General features: G+C 35.6%; 1 protein-coding gene across 4 annotated transcripts in view; it reads left to right on the top strand.

Annotated features, from left to right (window-relative positions):
* The window catches only part of GAS2L3 (growth arrest specific 2 like 3), a 39561-nt gene that overhangs the window by 3890 nt on the left and 13019 nt on the right, over positions 1 to 22652 (top strand). For 3 of the 4 annotated variants that reach the window (XM_045084797.1, XM_013051512.2, XM_004742960.3), the window contains 4 exons: positions 10839 to 10886; positions 17264 to 17432; positions 18892 to 19007; positions 21229 to 21370. In XM_045084797.1, the coding sequence (XP_044940732.1) occupies positions 10863 to 10886; positions 17264 to 17432; positions 18892 to 19007; positions 21229 to 21370 (451 nt within the window). In that variant the 5' untranslated portion in view covers positions 10839 to 10862. Of the gene's footprint in view, positions 1 to 9784; positions 9941 to 10838; positions 10887 to 17263; positions 17433 to 18891; positions 19008 to 21228; positions 21371 to 22652 lie in introns of those variants that run through there. The other variant, XM_004742959.3, reaches the window with a different exon arrangement.

Genomic DNA, 22652 nt, shown 5'->3' with positions numbered 1-22652 from the left:
TTTTGCAAATAACATGTGATGTTTTTATGAAGCTGTAAGAATCTTATTTCTTTCTCTTGAAAAATCTTTTTATCTGCTTTGGAAGCTGCATTTTCCTTTAATGAGTATACCACAGATTTACTTCATTATTGTTTCATATTCTCTTTAGTGATAAATGTAACATTTACTGTATTTAGGAGTAATTCTGGTACTAATTTTAGCACTAATTTCTACACAGTAGTAGAAGAAGTAGAGAATGTTAAGGGTCTTATTTTAGAAAGTATAGAGTAAAATAAAAGCATATATTGCTGTGTAACCTAAATTAGGGAGGAGTTTGGGAGGTTTTTTTTTTTTTTTTTTAATTTTTTTAAATAGATGAATTGAATCTGAAATAGGTAGGAATGAGTCTGGAAGAAAGGAGGAGGAAGATTGTTGCATGTAGATAGATCATCACGCAAAGTCCCAGAGATGAGGGAGCATGCTTGAAGGGTCTAAAAGAAGTTCAATATGGCTGGAGTGTGAGGGTCTAGAAAAGAGGCTAGAGGGGATTTATCAGGCTTTGTTAGCTTTGTTGAGGAGTTGGGGCTTTATCCTGAAGGCATTGGAGGGTCATTAAGTGCTTTAAGTAGGGAAGGAGAAAGGTATCCTCAAATAAGGGTTTCTGAAGGATCAATCTGGCTGCAGCACATGAAGAACAGGTTGGAGGCTTGCAAAGCTGGGAGAGGGTGACTGTTTGGAAGCTGTTTCAGTAAACCTAGAGAGAGGGGTGATGATGACTTGAACTAGAGGCGTGGCCATAGATACTGAAGAGGAAATTTAGAGGTAGAAGCAACAAAGATGTGGTCACTATTTTAACTGACAAATGCAAGGACTCTGTGAAGGTGTGGGAGAGGAAGGAATCATGGATGATCTATTTAACTTGGTGACTGTTGGTGCTATTCCCTGAAATAGTAAACATAGGAAGCCTTTGTAAATATGTAAATGAGGAAATGAATAAATAATCTCAGTTATACAAACGCAGGGCCATTTGATGGTAGTGATGATGATGATGATGATGATGAGATGATGCTAGAGAGCACATAGCACAATGGGTTTTACCTATAAATTTTGCATTTTTGTTTGTTTGTTTGGTTGGTTTTTATTTATCTTTTAGCATACTATACAGACTGGTGTCATTTTTCTCACTACTTCAGTATGTTGGATCACTATATCTTCCAGTCATGTTCTGGGTGCATATTGCTTTCTTGGGGCCAAATATCTTGACCCTCTGGGCATAGCTTCCTTTCTCTACTATTACTTTCCTATTATTGCTGGAACAAATTACCACAACTGTAGTGGTTGCAAACAACACAAATTTGTTATCTTATGGTTTAGGAGGTCACAAATATGAAATGAGCTAAAAAAAAAAAAAAAGATGTTATTAGGGCTTCCTTCTTTCTGGAGGCTCCAGGGGGAAGTCCCATTTCTTTCCCCTCTCCAGCTGTGGAGAGCACCTGTGTTCCTTGTCTCCACCTTCCATCTCAAATCTGTTTCTCTGCTTCTTTGACTTTTCTTCATCCCTCTTTTTAAAAAATGTATTTTTATTGAGATACAGTTGACATGTCACATATTAGTTTCAGATGTACAACATACATGCTTGATATTTGTATATATTGCAAAATGATCACAATGAAAAATCTAGCTAGCATCCATCCCCATACATAGTTATAATTTTTTTTCTTGTGATGGGGACCTTTAAGATCTACTCTCTTAGCAGCTTTCAAATGTGTAATACAGTATTATAAACTACAGTCACCATGCTATACATCACATCCCCATGATTTATAAACTGTAGGTTTGTACCCTTTGAACCCCTTCACCCATTTTGCCCACCCCCTTAATTCCTACCTCTGGCAACCACCAATCTGTTCTCTTTATCTATCAGCTTGGTTGGTTTGTTTGTTTAGATCCCACATATAAGTGAGATCATATGGTATTTGTCTTTCCCTATCTGACTTATTTCACTTAGCGTAATGCCCTTAAGTCCTTCTATATTGTCACAAATGGCAAGATTTCATTCGTTTTTATGGCTGAGTAATATTCCATTGTATCCATACACCACCTCTTTATCCATTTATCTGTCATTGGACACTTAGGTTGTTTCTGTATCTTGGCTATTGTAAACAATGCTGTAGTGAACTTGTGGATGCATATAGCTTTTCAAATCAGTGTTTTGATTTTCTTTGAATAAATACCCAGAAGTGGAATTGTTGGATCACATAATAGTTCTTGTTTTCATTTTTTGAGGAACCTTCATACTGTTTTTCATAGTGGCTGCATAAATTTGCATTCCACTAAGAGTGCAGGAGGTTTCCCTTTTCTCTACATCCTCACCAACACTTGTTATTTCTTGGCTTTTTGGTAAGTCATTCTGACAGGTGTAAGGTGATACCTCATTGTAGTTTTGATTTGCATTCCTTGATGATTAATGATTTTGAGTGTCTTTCCATGTGTCTGTGGCCATCTGTATGTCTACTATGGACAAATATCTATTCAGGTCCTCTGTCCATTTTTTAAATTAACATATAATGTATTCTTTGCTTCGAGGGTACAGATCTGTGAATCATCAGTCTTACACAATTCACAGCACTCACCATAGCACATATCCTCCCCAATGTCCATAACCCACCCACCCTATCCTTCCCACCCCACAGGCCTCAGCAACCCTTAGTTCTTGGTCCAGTTTTAGACAGATTGTTTTGCTACTGAGTTGAGCTGGATATTAACTCCTTATCACATAAGATATGCAAATATTTTCTCCCATTCGGTTGGTTCCTTTTCATTTGTTGATGGTTTACTTTCTTGTGCATCAGCTTTTTAGTTTGTGTAGTCCCACTTATTTATTTTGGCTTTTGTTGCCTTTGCCTTGGGAGTTTGATCCAAAAAATCATCTCTAAGACTGATATCAAGGAGCTTATCACCCATGTTTTCTTCTAAGAGTTTTATGGTTTCAGGTCTCACATTCAAATTCAAGTCTTTAATCCATTTTGAGTTAATTTTTGTGTGTGGTATAAGATGATGGTCCAGTTTCATTCTTTTGCACGTGGTTGTCCAGTTTTCCCAATGCATTTATTGAAGAGACTGTCTATTTGCTATAACATATTTTAGGCTCCTTTGTTATACATTGATCATAAATGTGTGGGTTTATTTCTGGATTCTCTTAATTTTTTCCATTGATTTATATATTTTCATGCCAGTACCATGCTGTGTGTTTTTTAAAGATTTTATTTATTTTTTGAGAGAGAGAGAGAGACAGAGACAGAGAATGAGCAAGCATATAAATTTTAGGATTGTTCTGCTGTGTTTCTGTGAAAAATGCCATTGGAATCTTGAGAGAGATTGCACTGAATATGTAGATTGCTTTGGGTAATATGGACATTTTAATTGATTCTTCCAGTTGAAGAGCATGGAATATCTTTTCATATTTTGCATCTTTTTCAGTTTCTTTCATCAATGTCTTACAATTTTCAGTTTGTACAGGTCTTTTACCTTCTTGGTTAAATTTATTCCCGGGTATTTTATTCTTTTTGATGTAACTCTAAATGGGATTATTTTCTTAATATCTTTTTCTGATAATTTGTTATTAATGTATAGAAGCAACAGATTTCAATGTATTGATTTTTAAATCCTGTGGCTTTACTGAATTCATTTGTTAGTTCTAAGATTTTTTGATAGTCTTTAGGATGTTTTATACATAATATCATGTAATGTATAAATAATGACAGTTTTACTTCTTCCTTTCCAATTTGGATACTTTTCTTTTTCTTGTCTAATTGTTTGACCATGACTGCCAAATACTATGTTGCATAAAAGTAGTGAGAGTCGGCATCCATTTCTTGTTCTTGATCTTAGAGGAAAGCTATTCAGCTTTTGACCACATGATATTAGCTGTGAGGTTGTCATATATGGCCCTTATTATGTTAAATTATGTTCCATCTGTAACAGCTCTGTTGAGAATCTGTCTCATAAATTGGTGTTGAATTTTGTTAAATCTTATTTCTATATCTATTGAGCTGATCATTTGTTTTTTATTTTGTTAACATGGTATATCATGTTGAATGCTTTGTGGTTTGAACCATCCTTGCATTCCTGAATAAATCCCACTTGATCATGGTATATGATCTCTTTAATGTGTTGTTGAATTCAGTTTGCTAATATTTTGTTGAGCATTTTTGCATCTATGATCATCAGGAATTTTGGCCATGGCATTCCCCTTACATAGACTCTTGTGATTTTGTTTGACCTACCAAGATAATCACTCATCTCAAAGTCTTTAATTTACTCAATCTGCAGTGCCCATTTTGCCCACAAAGTAGTGTATTCACAGGTTCTGGGGATTAGGATGTAAACATTTTGGGGAACCATTATTCTGTCTACCACAAATGGAGTTCATTAAAGATGGGATAAAAGTGTACTTGTTCACTGAGACACACAAGTTCCTGAGTAGCTCATTGCTTCCAGAATTCATGCCCCTTGTCACAGCTATTCTATGCTTTTCACTTGGACCCTCTGCCTATACACCATTCTTTTTTTTTTTTTTTTTTCCTTAGTGATTCCTTTGGTTATCAGGCATCTCAGTTGGCCTGCTGGTACTTTGACTAGTAACCATTGTACATATTCCACCTTGGAAATGCTGGCTGAGAGGCAAAATAATTTATCAGTTCATGTCACATGAAAATAATAAAGAATACCAAAAATTTAAAAAAAAAAAAAAAAAAAGGTCTCCCAGTAGATACTTGTCTATGATTTAGCTGGTTCCAAGCTGCTGTCACATTTTGTTCCATAGCAGAAACACTGTGGAGAAGAGAGACAACCCAATTTTCCCTAGAGATTTACCAAAAATGTTTCCTAAACTTTAGGCTTAAATACTCTTTCAATACTGCTAGCAGCAGTCTAGGAACTTACAATACAGTTGGCAAAGCAATGCACAGAAATAACACAAAATGATATGAAGCAGTGTAAAGGCAAGATATTGGGGAAATGCTGTGTAAATTCAAGAGCTAAAGATAGAATCAGAAGTAATTCAGGCCAGTCAGGAAGGGCTACTGGGAGGAGGTTAAACAAATTATAAGCCTGGGTTAGTTAAGATGATGAAGAATCTTTTCAACTGTTCTTTCTCTATCTCCTATGCTAACTCCTTCTCAGGACTAATATTGGATTTTCTGTTTTTTCTCTTGTGCTTAGGCCCTTATTACTGCTTTCTTCATTTCTTTCTCAAGACAGAAGAATTATCTCATTCTTCTTAATAGCTTTACCTCCCAAGTATTTTCTGACAATTTCTACCTTCTCTTAAACTTTCTTCTCGGCTCTAGATTAGTATTACCATCTGCCAGACAAACACTTCCACTAGAATGTCTTTAAAGTCTTCTCAAATTAAACATGATCAAAGCACAGTGCTTTTGACCTGTCTGTATTGTGTTCCCTGCCTTGATTTGTTCACACTCTTATCATCCTCACCTCAATAAAAGCTCCCACTATGTATTTGCTCAATTGCTTAAGCCAGAAACCTGGGAGTCACTTTTGACCTTTCACTCTGCCCTTCCACTCCTCGTCTCTAACCATTATCAGGTCTTGGTTCTGACTAAAGTGGATATCAACTCCATCCGCTTCTCGAAAGTGGAGATAATGTTGCTGTTCTAGCTCACTCACTGTCACCAAACTACTGCAGTCCTGCAGATTTTCTAACTCTTCCTCTGCCAGGCTCCTCTCCATCTCTTTACCTGTGTGCTCCCATTTCCTATCTGGTCTCACTGTTTCTATCCTCTCCATGTCTCCTCCTTTCATTGTTTCCCCTGGTTCTTTTCCCCACATCTCTAGCCACTCCCCTTTCTGTTTCTTTTCCCCTTTCTCTGTTAAACCCATCACTATTTCACTGCCGTCTTCCACTCTCCCCCTCAAAGAGCTCTTTTGAAACTCGGAATTAGATTGTCTCTCCCTTGGTTAAAGCTCTCCCATGGCTTCTCACTGCATCTAGAATAAAATCTAGTATCTTCAGGAGGCCTAGTGGGATGGGGCTGCTGCCTAACTTTTCAGTCCCCTTCCAAGCCACACTTTGTTCTTGCTGCAGCCATGCCTGCTTCTTTCGGTTCTAGGAATATGCCACGTTCTCTCCTCAGTCTTCGCAAAAATTATTCTCTTCCTCTCATTCCCTAACTCCTACCGTTCTTCAAATTCATGTTTTCCCTTCAGCTAAACCATTTCTAAGCATTCGATCTAAGTCTCAGGTAGGCCCTGCTGTTTCCTTCCCCCGTTCTTTCCTTCAAAGTAAAATGGTCAAGATTTAACTCTGTGTATTCATTTGTGTGGTTGCTTTTTAAAAATTTCCCAACTGGTGTATTAGTTCCATAAGAGTAGTCACATGTCTGTTACGTTCATTACTGTGTCTCTTGGTTGTGGTCCTAGTTCATTAAAGAGGAAGAGTAAATGCTTGTTGAATCAATGCACGAGTGTTCACCCCATGGAAAAGCATCCAGACTGAACAGTGATGTAGCCACAGAAGTGAACAAATCTGAGGGAGGACAAGGAGCAGACAGACTGAATGGAGCAGAGGGTTGATGTTAGATAAGTTCCTGAAGACTTGTATTCTAGCAAAGAGAACTGTGAGTCACGGATTCATATCTGAGTATCCTCCCCATGATGACCTGGCTATTTTAAAGCTTTTGCTTTCACTTATAACTATATTTATTTATTAGTAAAAGAAGCTTCCCATATTATGTTTAATGATTTCTAGGTATTACTGGCCTTATCTCTTTTTAATTTGATAAGTTATATTAAATGAACTATAATCATGTCTCGTCAAAATATTAATCATATCAACTCATTTGTTAAGTGGTAGTTATGTGTCAGGTACTTCATGTGTGTCATCTCATTTGTTAGAATAACCATGTGGAGGAGGTGGTGGTATCCCATTTTACAGATGAGAACACTGAGAATCAGAAAAGTTAAGCACCCCAAGGTCATATAGCTAATGTGCTGGACCTGGAATTCAAACCAGTTGTATCTGCTACTTTCTACTACCAGAGCTGGTGCTTTTATGATGTGTTATTTTAGTGCATATTTTAAAAAATGAAATATCTTTGGTATGACTGTAGCATTTCTATTTTCCCTATTAGGCAATTAGGAAATATTCAGCCCAAACTTTTTTTTTTTTTTTTTTTTTTTTTTTGCCACTGAATCATATACTTTATTTTTTTTTTTTTTCTCCTTCATTTTTTTTTTTTTTTTTTATTTTTTATAAACATATATTTTTATCCCCAGGGGTACAGGTCTGTGAATCACCAGGTTTACACACTTCACAGCACTCACCAAATCACATACCCTCCCCAATGTCCATAATCCCACCCCCTTCTCCCAAACCCCCTCCCCCCAGCAACCCTCAGTTTGTTTTGTGAGATTAAGAGTCACTTATGGTTTGTCTCCCTCCCAATCCCATCTTGTTTCATTTATTCTCCTACCCACTTAAGCCTCCATGTTGCATCACCACTTCCTCATATCAGGGAGATCATATGATAGTTGTCTTTCTCTGCTTGACTTATTTCGCTAAGCATGATACGCTCTAGTTCCATCCATGTTGTTGCAAATGGCAAGATTTCATTTCTTTTGATGGCTGCATAGTATTCCATTGTGTATATATACCACATCTTCTTGATCCATTCATCTGTTGATGGACATCTAGGTTCTTTCCATAGTTTGGCTATTGTGGACATTGCTGCTATAAACATTCGGGTGCATGTGTCCCTTTGGATCACTACATTTGTATCTTTAGGGTAAATACCCAATAGTGCAATTGCTGGGTCATAGGGCAGTTCTATTTTCAACATTTTGAGGAACCTCCATGCTGTTTTCCAGAGTGAGCCCAAACTTTAAAGCTAAGAAAGTCCCCCACCCCCCGACCCTGAAAAAAATCCAGATATCCTCTGCAGTTATTTTTCTAAATGAAGCATTAAAAAATGATGAAATGGTTTTTTACATACAGAAAGGCATACAGACTAGTATAATAACCCCTGTGTTCTCAACATTTATCTTGAAATAAAATCTTACCAGTGCATTTGAAAAGCTTCTGGGCATTTCTTCCCAGTCTCATCTTTCTCCCACTCCTCAACAGTAAGCATTATCCCACTATCCCAATTTTGGCATTTATCGTATCCCTAAAGTTTATGTATTTTGGCAGTAATCTGGTGTCTGAGTGCTAAATGTGGTATGGTGGCAGTTAATGTCATTTTTTTCCTGAAAAAACTTACCTTGTTTCTTTGCTTTTTCGTCATTTTTTTCCCAAACTCCCCCTCCCCCATTTGTACCAGGAATGTACTATTCTACCTTATTACCTCCCGTCATATCTTACAATGTGGGTGGGGGATAAAAATGTACTCAGTTTCAAAGCCTACAGCTGTGGGAAGAAGGATCTGTTCAACAGGTTGGCATTTTCTGCCATCATGATTTTAAGTTAAATTGGTATGAAGAGGCTAACCATAAATGATCTTGAGGACCTCATGACTGAACCTGTTTCTAAGATGAGTAGGTTAGGCCCAAATTCTGTTCAGGTTTCAGGTGGATGAGTGAGTGCCTTTTGTGTTTCTGATTTCCTCAGACTGTAAAAGTTTAGTTCTCTTCCTTTAAGATCTCCAATCCTGGTCTTGTGAATGATTCCCAGCAGGGTTACAGTATAGTTTGGTCAAATCAGAGATCTTCTTGCCCAAATCTAAGGGAAAAGACTTCCTCAAGTTGTCAAAGAATTGAAATAGGCTCCTCCCAAAAGAGAGAAAGACAAAAACAAAACAAAATAAAGGCAATAATTTGCTGATTAAAATGCAGCTCCAAAAATGAAGTGTTGCTGATTCATCATATTTGGTTTATGTGAGAAAAATAGAGACTGAGACTTTTAGGGAAAGATAGAAGGGTAGGTAGTAACAAAATGAATGGGAGGTAAGAATTGTGATTGTGATGCAGACTCGGGATAGGGGTAACTGTAGAATAGATGCTACTGTTGGGATTAAATACCTGAGGACACAAAAATGGTTTAGAAAAAGAATACTAAATGACTAGAAAATATCAATAACTGGCTCTCAGGATCTGGAACATGATGAGTACTCATTAATTAAGTGAGTCACTGATACAATCTCATCAGTTTATAGTTTTCCAATAAAAGCATGTATTTGTATATGTGATAGTTTTTCATATATGAAGTTACATTATTGCCTATTTGAGTACAATTTATTAGAAAATTTCTTTTTAAAGGTAATACAGGTGGTTATATTTTTATCATCCTAAGAGTAGTTCTTTGTATTACACAAGTAGAATGCTTTGAAAAATATGTATAAAAAAGACTGTTCTGCTAAAGCTCAAGTGACTGAAGGTTGTGCACAAATTCTTTATTTGTTTCGTAAAACCAGTTTTGTTGGATTTTCCATAAAAAGTGCAACTACGAAACATTTTTGTGATAGCTTCTTTGTGAATGTGTCACTGTTCTTGATTTGCAGACGCCTTATAATTTAGGCCTTCTTTTGTTTTGGGTTGGCAGTTCCAACTGTTAAAGCTCTTGTCTGATTATGTGGGACTCCTTATTTTAATGGGAGCAGCTTCTTTGCTGCATTTTTAAAAAATAGTCTCGGAAGCTTCTTACTGTGGATCTTTGTTGAGGACAAAGAATTATTTATGCCAAAGGAAAATGTATTCTCCACTGAATTAGCTCGTGGGAAGCATAACAAGCTCATTAGTAATGCTCAATTGTACTTTGGCCTTTTGCTATGGTAGAGAGAAGGAAAAATGACATCAAAAAGGACATTCTGCTGTCCTTTGCTTTCCCGCAAAGAAAACGTGATGTAATATTAGACTTTTCAGTTAGATTTAGCTCAAGTTCAACTTTGGTACCAGAAGAAATGTTCCTGAAAGGAAAGTCGTATGTGTAGTTGATACTGTGCATGAGGTATGTTTGGCAAAACTTAGAGGAGAAAATAACTTTTTCTTGGAAATTGACAGCATTATAGACCATTTTAATTTTTTTATAATGTTTTAATGGTAGTTTATAATAAAAAATAGACTAGTATATTATGCTGCCATAAGCAATAAAAAATCCTAGGTTTTATATAGTCTCTTTTATTCTGAGTGTTTTTAAGCTCTTCACCTTTTTTCCCTCTAAAATTACATTAAATAATTGTACTAACCTAATTAATTAAAATTGTATTTTTTTTTCAATAGATTCCAAAAGTAGTACTTTGGAGTTAAAATTGCTGTTTCTTTTTTTTTTGTCTTTAGTATTTTATGTAGAAAACAGCTTATGAAAATTTATTATGGGAAGGCATTGAGTATTGTTTTATAGTTAAAGTTGATATCTGTCTTTTCTACCTTGTTGTCTGGCAGAAGAGGCTAATGGCTAAGCTTGTGAATTTCTGCAGAGTCCAGATGAATTTATATGATCTCTTTATAAAAATCAGATGAGAGATACTTGACTTCCGTGTCAGTTGTTGTGCTGTTGGTGTTTGCATTATAGTTTACATTATGTTTACAGGGGAAATTTTGGGGAGACTTTTATATATGCTAAGTTTTATTGTCAGTTTTATTTTTCTAGCCAGATGCTTCCAGAATTACCTTGATATTAGGCCAGAAACTGTTTCAGGTTTTCCTCTTTTAAATGAGGAGTACTTTCATAAGTGAGAAGCTAGGAGTGATTATTGATTTCTTCTACAGTCACACTGTTCTAAATAGAAGAAAAAGTTCGAAGTTTTCAGTCAAATAGGAGACTAAAGCAGATTCCTTAAAATTTGGGGGTTGGGGAGTAGGAAAGCTACCATTATTTGCATATTAATGTTTTGTTCTATTTTCAGAAAAGCAGTTTCATTTCAATATAGATGATCATGCAACCTGCAACTCAAGTAAGTGTTTTTCTTGGGAAAATATGTATTTAAATTACAAGATAATAATTATGTGAGGTTATATAAAATTAGATAATTAGAATACTAAAATTATCCCAAAATGCTTTTACTGTACTAGTTCTTTTAAGCATGAAATTTTAATAACAGAAATGACTATATTTTAACTTTCTAGTTCTGGAAAGATTTTAAGCTTTCACTTATACAAATTATTTGTAAAGAGTCAAAAATTCCTTAATCTCAGGAAACAAACTGAGGGTTGCTGGGGAGTGTGGGGGTAGGTATAGGGTGGCTGGGTTATGGACATTGGGGAGGATATGTGCTATGGTGAGTGCTGTGAATTGTGTAAGACTGATGATTCACAGACCTGTACCCCTGAAGGAAATAATACATTATATGTTAATAAAATTTTTTAAAAAGTCAAAAATTCCTTAGAATTGGTGTGTCAGCCCTACTACCCTGGGAAGGGAATTGGAACATTTTATAATTTTCCTTTCCTTACAATTTAGTATGTATTTGTAATTGAACGAGTTCTCAATGAAAACAATTATAAATTATTTTAGATAATTATGCCTGTGCCCTGTAATGCCTATAAATGACCAGACATTAAATCTTAAAATTTAAAGTGGTTTTTTTTTTTGCTTGTTTATTTGTTTTGGGTGAAGGGAAACAAGATGGAGATAATTAGACAAACCAGAATAATCTTACATTTGAATGATTTCCAGAAATGGTATTTGCTATATTACTCTTATATTCTTTTAAAAGTTTTCTTTTGATATAATTAGAATATGCTTGAATCTTAATTTAAAGATAAAAATCACATTGAAATTCTACCTATAAAGATGCAAGCCTCTGATAATAAAATTTGCTTTGTGAAGTGAGAACTTCAGAATCAATCATTTCTGGTTCTGGTTCTGCCAACTCTGTAAGATTCTGAAAGTTTATTTTACCTCTGCATCTTCACCTCCAAGATGAGGTTGTTGTTCAGGAAATCAATGGAATCGATGAGAGAACATGAGCAAAGTGCCTACTAGAATGTATGTTGCATAGTAGACACTTCAGCAGTTTGATTGTATCATTGGTATAACCAAACTCTCCACATATAAAACTGGAGATTATACCTATGTCATGAAACCCTTCCTTCCTTCCTTCCTTCCTTCCTTCCTTTCTTTTTCTTTCAAAAGAATGCTTATCACGATGACAGTGGTGAATACTAAAGATGATTTATTTATCAAATGTTAACAACAATTCTGAATATGATCCTGCTTATACTCCCTCCTATGTGTGCTATGCAGCTGTATTAATAAAGAGTTCTATTATACTCTTTCCCTTTTGGGACTTGGGAGTCCATGGCAGTCTCCCAAAAGGTCTTATGCTTGCTCTTTGGGGCCTCTCAAATCCCCATTGAGTATGCTCAAAACTCCTTTATTACTCAAAACTATTTTTTTATCCAATTATTTCAATTTGTTCTCTTTTGATCTAAGTCTCAGAAGTGTCATCAGTTTCATGTTAATTATATTTTCTTGATTCTTTATTGGGTGCTTTTTATAATTGCTGCATTGACTGTTTTTCTCATTCTACTCTAATGCCATTAATATTTTCTTAGCTTGGTGATTTTTCTTTAGAGTTTTGTTTTATAGTTCCATGAAACCTTCTCTGATCTAGAGTCTATAGATCCATCTTTATTAATTCTTTTCTAAGAGTACTCTTGACATGGATGTTTCTGCTTCTCTCTCTGATGAGTGTGAAAACTTTGTAGGATTTTCACCTCTTTCTCTGCTAATTATATTAGACCATTGTGTAGTTATTCATAAGTGCCTCCTAGAGAGGAGACATTCAGTAGGTAGCTTATTAGCTGATTTCTTGTTAATTTAATACATTAAGATCTTCCTTGCTCCTTTTTTTTTTTATATCGTTCATTCTGATTAGTAAATAAACATACGGTCTAAAAAAAATCAATGAACAATTGTTCCTGATCTCTTTTGGGTCATACATAGTCCCCTTTGAGAATCTGACAAAAAGCTATGAACTGAGAAAAGGCCCATTTGTGTATGGGCATAAAAGTTTGCCTACTTGTAAGTTAAGTTTTTGTATGTACTCAAGCTCATCTATAGATTGCCTGTGGATTAACAGTCTTTGCAGTATGACAGCTTTGACATGTTTGAGGTCATTTATATATACAGTTTTTGCTGTTAACATCTAAATTTTAACAACATGAATTATGGTACTGACTAGCCCATGTTATTGTAGTCTTTTTTGGGCAAGAATAGGAGAATCCAAATACTCTTTTCCCTAATGTGGCAAGAAATTAGAATGGCTTCTGTTAATGTTAGCCTCTTCATTTTCACAAACAATTTTTTTCAAAACCACCCTTCTAACTGTATCACATCCTTCCTTGACAAACACTTGCAACTGCTCTGCCTTTTTTCAGCTCAGCCAAATTGTTAAAAGATAAATAACATTCTATTTGCTATAAAATATCTTCAACTGTAAGATACATCTTTATTTTGATGGTGCAAAGAGTCATTTGCTAATGTCTTCAATTATTTAACAAATATTTAACTGACTACCATGTGCTAACAAAAATAAGACATGCTTATGAAAGGAAGATTTAAATAGTCAATCTTTGCTATACTCCCTTTGAAATAATTTTAAGAGAATTCAGAGAAATAAATAAAAAAGACATCTTGTCTTTTTCCTATAACTTTTAGTATCTTTATATATTTAGGATTTCATTCCCTAATCTCTACTCTTGGTTCCTAAAATAATGGCCCTCTAATAAGTTATTTATTTATTTTTAATCTTTTAATATTTTTATTGAGTTTTGCTACTTCTGCTTCCCGCTTGTGGTATGTATTCATGCCCCCCGCCCCTTGCTTTGGGATTTTTTTTAATGATTTGCTTCTCATCATAGGAACTTGGAAACAACTGTTTTTTTTTTATTTTTCTCCAAAGTTTGTCTGGATTAACAATGGTGTTATGGATTTTTATTTTGTGTAGTAAGACTTGCCTTAAATACACTTCAATAAGTTTAATATGTATATTTTTTAATTTTTTAATTTTTTATAAACATATATTTTTATCCCCAGTGGTACAGGTCTGTGAATCACCAGGTTTACACACGTCACAGCACTCACCAAAGCACATACCCTCCCAATGTCCATAACCCCACCGCCCTTCTCCCAACCCGCCTCCCCCCAGCAACCCTCAGTTTGTTTTGTGAGATTAAGAGTCACTTATGGTTTGTCTCCCTCCCAATCCCATCTTGTTTCATTTATTCTTCTCCTACCCACTTAAGCCCCCAAGTTGCATCACCACTTCCTCATATCAGGGAGATCATATGATAGTTGTCTTTCTCTGCTTGACTTATTTTGCTAAGCATGATACGCTCTAGTTCCATCCACGTTGTCGCAAATGGCAAGATTTCATTTCTTTTGATGGCTGCATAGTATTCCATTGTATATATATACACCACATCTTCTTTATCCATTCATCTGTTGATGAACATCTAGGTTCCTTCCATAGTTTGGCTATTGTGGACATTGCTGCTATAAACATTCGGGTGCACGTGCCCCTTTGGATCACTACATTTGTATCTTTAGGGTAAATACCCAGTAGTGCAATTGCTGGGTCATAGGGCAGTTCTATTTTCAACATTTTGAGGAACCTCCGTGCTGTTTTCCAGAGTGGTTGCACCAGCTTGCATTCCCACCAACAGTGTAGGAGGGTTCCCCTTTCTCTGCATCCTCGCCAGCATCTGTCATTTCCTGACTTGTTAATTTTAGCCATTCTGACTGGTGTGAGGTGATATCTCATTGTGGTTTTGATTTGTATTTCCCTGATGCCGAGTGATATGGAGCACTTTTTCATGTGTCTGTTGGCCATCTGGATGTCTTCTTTGCAGAAATGTCTGTTCATGTCCTCTGCCCATTTCTTGATTGGATTATTTGTTCTTTGGGTGTTGAGTTTGCTAAGTTCTTTATAGATTTTGGACACTAGTCCTTTATCTGATATGTTGTTGCAAATATCTTCTCCCATTCTGTCAGTTGTCTGTTTGTTTTGTTAACTGTTTCCTTTGCTGTGCAAAAGCTTTTGATCTTGATAAAATCCCAATAGTTCTTTTTTGCCCTCGCTTCCTTTGCCTTTGGCGATGTTCCTAGGAAGATGTTGCTGCAGCTGAGGTCGAAGAGTTTAATATATTTTAGAAGGAAAAATGATCTACATTTAAAAATCAAGAAGAGAATAGATGCACTTGGTATTAACTATACTCATACCTCCTTTTTAAAATTAAAAAACCTTTATTTTAAGGTAATCACAAACCTACAAAGTAGCTGTTAAGTGTAGAACAGAGATATTTGTTTGCTAAACCATTTGAGAGTAAGTTGCCAGTCTAATGCCCCATTACCTCTCAATAGTTTAGTGTGTATTTCTCACAAATAAGGACATAATCCTACACAACAGCAATGAAATAATTGGAACCAGGATATTAACATTGGTACAGTATTGCCACCTAATGTCATGTCCCTTAATCTGTCTAGAACAGTATCTTTGCTTTCTTTAATGACCTTGACACTTTTGAAGATTAGAGACCATTTATTTTGTTAGATGTCTCTCAGTTTGGATTTGTCTGTTGTATTCTCATGATTAGATTCAGGTTATGCATATTTGGCAGGAATATCACAGAGGGATACTGTGTTTTCTCACTGCAACCTTTCGGGTAGAATGTGATTTCTGTTTGTCCCATTATTGATGGTGTTTACCTTTGTCACTTGCTTAAGTTGCCGACTGTCAGGTTTCTCTACCGTAAAATTACTTTCTTCTCTTTGTGAAAGTATTTTGTGGGGAAATACTTTGAAACCATATAAAAATCTCATTCTTCGGGGCGCCTGGGTGGCTCAGTGGGTTAAGCCCCTGCCTTCGGCTCAGGTCATGATCCCAGGGTCCTGGGATCGAGCCCCTCATCGGGCTCTCTGCTCGGCGGGGAGCCTGCTTCTTCCTCTCTCTCTGCCTGCCTCTCTGCCTACTTGTGATCTCTGTCTGTCAAATAAACAAATAAAATCTTAAAAAAAAAAAAAAAACTCATTCCTCATCAACATCCCAGTTTGTTCATATATTTATATCTATATGAACTGATAGTTTTCTATTTTATTCAATGTCTAATGCTCAAGTTGCTCTTGATTTATCCAGTAGAAGTCCTTTCTTGCTGACCTATCATTCTTTGAGCCTTCTTTGCTTTCTGGTAAGATATTCCAGTCACCACAGGATTCATTCTAGTTTTCTCTTATTCTGAAAGAGTTGACCTTTTACGGCTTGTGAGAAACTTGGCTTCAGTTTGATAAATCCCTGTGAATATAACAATCTCCCATTGTTGCTACCACCTACTCCCTGAGTTGATGTTTTTCTCAGCTCAGTTGGGCTCTGACACCCTGCACTAGGATGTTCCCCATCTTCCCCTGGGGACGCCCTCCTCATCCTACTCAGGTTCTAATACTGTGCACAAGGCTGTCCCCATGTGTGGATACACTCTAATCTCACTCAAGTTCTGGTCCTCCATTTCAAGCTTCCCTCCAGTGAGGATCCCTAATCAGTTCACTTGGGCTCAAATACCCCTTCCTGAATTGAGAAACTAAAGTCTTTTCTCTAAATAATCTTACACTAAAGCACTTCTAATTGTATTTCAAAATTTTGCAAGTGTTGGTTTGGTATTATATTTAGGTCAATTTTTATTCTTAACATTGGGATTGGCCAGGTAGTAAATATTCTTGGCTTTGTGAGTAAGTAGGCAAAATTGAGGCTATTACATAGGTACGTAGATAACAACATGTAAAAACCATTCTTAGATTGTGGGCCTTGCAAAAATCAGGTGACATACCAGATTATTTAGAATTTTTTAAAGATAACACTGTTATTATGATCAGAAGTTATAAAATGCCATTTATGCATTTATTCATTCATTTATCCATTGTATAACAAATGTTGTTAGCCCCAGTGCTAGATGCTACAAAGATGTATCTTGTAAGGCAGATACCATTGACTGATTCTATAGCTGAGAAGCTGAAGCTGTGGTTCAAGTAATTTATTAAACTTAGTTAGCTAACAAGTGAAGGAAAAATATTATTTGTTGACTTTAATCCTGTAGTTCAATAGTAGAATCCATTCATTGATTAAGGATTCATTTATATTTACCACAGTATTGAATATTGAAAATGTCTCGAGTTTCTGGATTAATAGTTTGCTTCTACTTTATAACCTTTCTGTGAACTGCCACAGTTTTATACATGTGCATATTATGTATGGTCTATAATTCATCATATAAATATAAGTGTGGGTTTCACTAACTTTTAAAAAGGTCACATCCATTTGGTTGGTATTTTCTTCAGGTATGGTTTGGAGAAGACCTGCCTCTAAGTCCACGGAGTCCTCTGACCCCCAGACATGGGCCAGGTTTGGCTGATGTTTGTCAGTATGATGAGTGGATAGCTGTGAGGCATGAAGCCACCCTGTTGCCCATGCAAGAAGATCTGTCGATCTGGCTATCTGGTTTATTAGGTAAGGCTTAAAGAGATACTCAAAATTGTAGTTTTTTATTTACTAAATATTTATTGAGAATCTTACTTTTTGTTAAGGAGTGATTGTTCCAAAGGCTGAGGATACTCTAGTGAATGGAATATTTGATATGCTTATTCTTGCAAGCTTACATTCCTATTGGGGAGATATTTCAATTCACCCCGAACCTTAGCGCTTGGATAGTAAGAAAGGTTGAGGCTTAATAGAAAAGGTATATAGTAATCTTTGAATAATCAACATTTTCACTGTTAATGTTAAAACCTTTTTTTTTTTGTAAATATATAGGTCTGATTTGGTATCTCTATTACTGATGTGCTCCCCCCATCTCATATAAGCATGACATTCTGAGGGGAATATATATTGTAATTAAAATGATTACTACTTCTGAGGGATTGAGGGGCAAAGGCATGTGAAACCTAGAAGGAAGTGTCAGCTTGGAGAATATCTGGCTTCATATTTCTTTATCAGTTAGACTAGGAGTGCTCTGAACTATCTCCCAGAAAAACACTTTTTTAAAATTTAGATTTTTAGGGTGCCTGGGTGGCTCAGTTGGTTGAGCAACTGCCTTCGGCTCAGGTTATGATCCCGGACTTCTGGGATCGAGTCCCGCATCAAGCTCCCAGCTCCTTGGGGAGTCTGCTTCTCCCTCTGACCTTCTCCTCTCTCATGCTCTCTCTCACTCATTCTCCCTCAAATAAATAAATAAAATCTTAAAAATATAAATTTAGATTTTTATTTATATATATGCACAGAGAGAGAGATCAGAAGTAGGTAGAGAGGCAGGCAGAGAGAGAAGGGGAAGCAGGCTACCTCCTGAGCAGAGAGCCCAATGCAGGGCTCGATTCCAGAACCCTGAGATCATGACCTGAGCCGAAGGCAGAGGCTTAACTCGCTGAGCCACCCAGACGCCTCTCTTTTAAATACAGAATTTCATCTGTGGCCTTCCCAAGATAATTAAATACACTATACACTCTAATTATCTCATATCAGTTTGATGATTTGGATAGTTTTTTAAAAGCTTATTATGTAATAATAATCATCCTAAAGAAGGGATTTTAGAGGCAAAAAGTCTGGTATTCCCTAGGCGTTTGTTATACTATTATCTTTAATTTTAAAATCACAACAAAGGCCATGTTTTTTTGGAGAATCTTTTTCTTGTGCAAGCAGTAGTAATGTGCAGTAAATATTCTGGTTTTTAAGAAATGAAATAAAATGTCATTTTATTTTTTCTTCTCCATCACAGATATTTTTGTTTCTCTTGTCTTTCACTTAATTTCACATTATCTATTTTAACTATAACTTCTAAGAATGAATACTTGGAGTCCAATCTAATATTTGTCTTGTGTTTCAGCTATAATCTAATTACATTTAATTAAATTTTAACCATATTGTTTGAATTTACTGTTTCTAGTAGAATCTTGACTTTGAAATACGTTTTTAGGTATTGAAGTTAAGGCAGAAAGATTATTGGAAGAACTTGATAATGGAGTACTACTATGCCAACTGATTGATGTTCTTCAAAGCATGGTGAAAACTTTTGAGTCTGGAGAACCCAGGGTAAGAACATGTTTGACAGGAGGTGATTTTATCTATCTGTCTGTCATCTATCTATCTATCTATCTGTCTGTTCATCTGAGAGAGCAAGCAGGAGGAGGGGCAGAGGGAGAGAGAGAGTATCTGAAGCAGACTCAACACTGAGCCAGGAGCCCAACGTGGGGCTCCATCTCATGACCACAAGCAAGGTCATGACCTGAGCTCAAACCAATAGACAGACACTTAATCAATGGTGCTACCCAGGTGCCCTGACAGTGATTTTATACTTTGGTACATATTAATTTGTTTTTGTACATTTCTTATCATATCTGAAAAGTTGCAAACTTCTACCCAACTATGTATAAGACCTTAGATAATTTACCTAATCTTGCAAAATGGGAGAGTTAATATTTATGTTGTCAGATTTATTTGCAAGGATTTAGTGAAATTAAATGAAGTAATGTATAAATGGTATTTAGGTTAGTGCCTAGTGTAAGTAAATATCCAGTAAGTAGTTATATCTCCTTGAGAACAATCCTCATATTCTCACTTGTTTTGAGAGTTAAATGAGAAAAGAGCTTGTGATGGTTCCTGGGACACAGTTATTATTTTTACTACTATTATTATTACCATTATCATCACCATCTTTATATTCCCCATATTTTGTCTTGGTGGTAAATTCTATAATTTGATTGAATGAATAATAATTTCTTTTAGGTAGTGTTCCTCCATTGACCCTGAAATGATTTGAAATATTCAAATATTCAAATGATTTTAACTAGATAAGGTTTCCTTTCTTTTTATTGAATGTGGGTCACCTATGAGATCTGGAGTCTGTGAGTGTGCCATCTGGATACACACGTAGGGTTAGTAGAAATATAAATTGCTATCATCTTTCTGGGGGGTAGTGGGTGATATATATCACATTGAAAGTAAAGTATATCTTTTGATACTAACATAATTCTCCCAGGGATTTATTCTAAGAAAATAACTACAAATTCACAAACGTATTGTGCAGAAAAATTAAAGAACAACATAAATGCTCATCAATAAAGAAGTTGTTAAAAATTAATTATGAGGGGCATCTGGGTGGCTCAGTGGGTTAAAGCCTCTGCCTTTAGCTCAGGTCATGATCCCAGGGGGATCAAGCCCCACATCAGGCTCTCTACTCTGTGGGGAGCCTGCTTCCTCCTCTCTCTCTGGCTGCCTCTGCCTACTTGTGGTCTCTGTCTGTGAAATAAATAAATAAAATCTTAAAAAAATTAATTATGATGCCTAAACTGAGTGGAATGCTTATCTATTCATTAGAAATTACTATTTTAATCTGTTATTTTTCACCCCAAAAGATGCCTGCAGCCTTTAAGTGTGTATGCACACATACACATATAGATCAGATTGCAGACTAGCGTGTTTGTGTGGCATTCTGTATGTACAGATATGTGTACCCTTGTGTGTAGAGATGCTCACTAACATGTAAGTGAGAAGATTTCAGTTCACAATGAGAAGAACTCACAAGGCCATTTTAATTCTGGAAAATATAACAGGAAGGCTATATAAAGAACTGGTATTAGTGGTTATCTCTAGGAAGAGAGAGGAACTGAGTGGTAGAGGTGGGAGACAGACTTGTGCTCCATTCTGCCTACTGCAAAAAAATCTTAGCATAAATTGCTTTTTCAAGTAAAAATTTAAAACAGAACTAAAACCCCTGTCTCAGCAGGATTATCTAACTATTCTTGGTCCAGATAGTTAAAAACTTAGGTTTCTATGTAACTGTTAATTTTCAAAGACTTGAATTAAGAATGGGCTACTACTTCCTTATTTGACAGTCTCCTCAAGAAACTCAGAACCATATTTATGAATCCGTAAATAAGGAAGTAAGCAAAAATGAGTGTTCCATTAACCTTTAACATGGCAGTAATTTTGTGTTGTATTGAACTGTGTATGGAAAGACATTTAGAGATGTGCTTTGGAATTATTAGACTGTCATTTTTTGTTTTAATTAAGACTCTTGTGTCATTTTAAGAAGAACGAGGTTAGAGATGCTTGATCTTACTGCTAATTTTGACTTCCTATGAGTCATTTTCTGGAATATACTTGAAGTAATTTTTGAAGATACATTTCCTCCTAACGTGTACTTTTTAGTCAGATTCAATACACTGAACATTTATTTCGTAATATTAAAATGGATATCTAATGAAAATATCCTTGATATGAGTTTTTGAAATTAGTCTTTCATCTTTTTCAGAATTTTCCAATGGGAAAAGTGCCTTGTAAGAAAGATGCTGCCTCAGGTTCATTCTTTGCTAGAGATAATACTGCGAACTTCCTTTACTGGTGCAGGCACATTGGGGTTGATGAGACTTACCTCTTTGAATCCGAAGGTCTAGGTAAGTGTTGGTGTGATCATTGTGTTTAATGTTTATTAGGGTATTTTTGTATGTCTCACGCCTAATTTTTTTTTTTTCCAAATAAAGACTTTTTTCCAAATAAGGCCGTGTCTCATTTTCCTAGAAAAACTTATATTTCAAATATGTGTAAAACAATCGGAGAATCAGATTCTAAACAATATAGATTAAGCTTTTCATAATATCTTATATATTTAGAATGCCCTAGAAATATTTTACTTCCTAAATGAGTTGGCCAAGGAAAGGTTCTGGACTAATGCTTTGCTAATTAATGTTTTCATCAAGAATGACTCTACCAAAGTCTAAATTACTAGTAATTTCTTTTTGACTGGATAATTATAGAAATAACAAAAGGTCAAATGATGTATACTCACAGAATTTAGATTTACCTTGTACACAGCAGTTGCCAAGTTGATCATCTAAACCGATTCATGTTTTTGACAATTCATTTTAAAAGTCATACTTTGCCAAAGAATTATTGACATATTATCTCATTTTCTTTAAGTCAATAGAATCGTCTTTGCAGTGACTAATTTGAAAGCTACCTAAGTTTTAGACTACTATATATATATTTCCTTAGAGCATTTATACACATACATGCATAGAATTTGTAACATTTTGAAAAGAACAGTAGTATACCAAGTGTGGGCGGAAATCATGGGAGTAGTAGCATACCGTGGTAGAGAGAATTATGTTATCACTGATGTTGTTTAGAATTGCTGGTTCATGGTGATAATAAAAAAACAAATTTTTAGGTGGTATTATTATAGTTTGAAAATTCTCTGGGCTAAAGAAAAAGGAATAACCAGTTCACTGCCTTAAGCAAAGACTCAGGTTATTAGGTAACCATGTTTTCATAGTTCCCTACCAAACATAAATGGACAAAATGAACGAAAAACAGAACAAAATAAAATGAAATTTTCTGACTGTGCACACTGTTGTTTTGTTGCCTGTGTGTGGGGTCGGCTGCTCCCACTGCTACGCATTTGATATGCCTCTGGATATTCCTATCCAGTATACAATAAAAAAAAAATGTAATGGATTGCTATTTTATTTCCCATTTTGCACCCTGCTTTAATCCAGGTGTGCTGATTTTTTTTGACAATGAGGTTGATTTAATGGCATATATAAGTTGTAGAGATCAAAGGAAAGAGGAAATGCTTTGAATTCTCTAGTTTCCAGCTTACTGTTTCTGAAAGGATATAAAATTGTATATTTCCAATTGTTAGTAGAAATTAGACAGTCATCTTCTGACTCTCCTGAA

The sequence above is a fragment of the Mustela putorius genome, unplaced genomic scaffold (genome assembly GCF_011764305.1).
Source record: "Mustela putorius furo isolate JIRA1106 unplaced genomic scaffold, ASM1176430v1.1 tig00000788_pilon_pilon_pilon, whole genome shotgun sequence".
NCBI lineage: Eukaryota > Metazoa > Chordata > Mammalia > Carnivora > Mustelidae > Mustela > Mustela putorius.
Note: the sequence above shows the minus strand (reverse complement) of the source record. Positions and strands in the feature narration are given on the sequence as shown.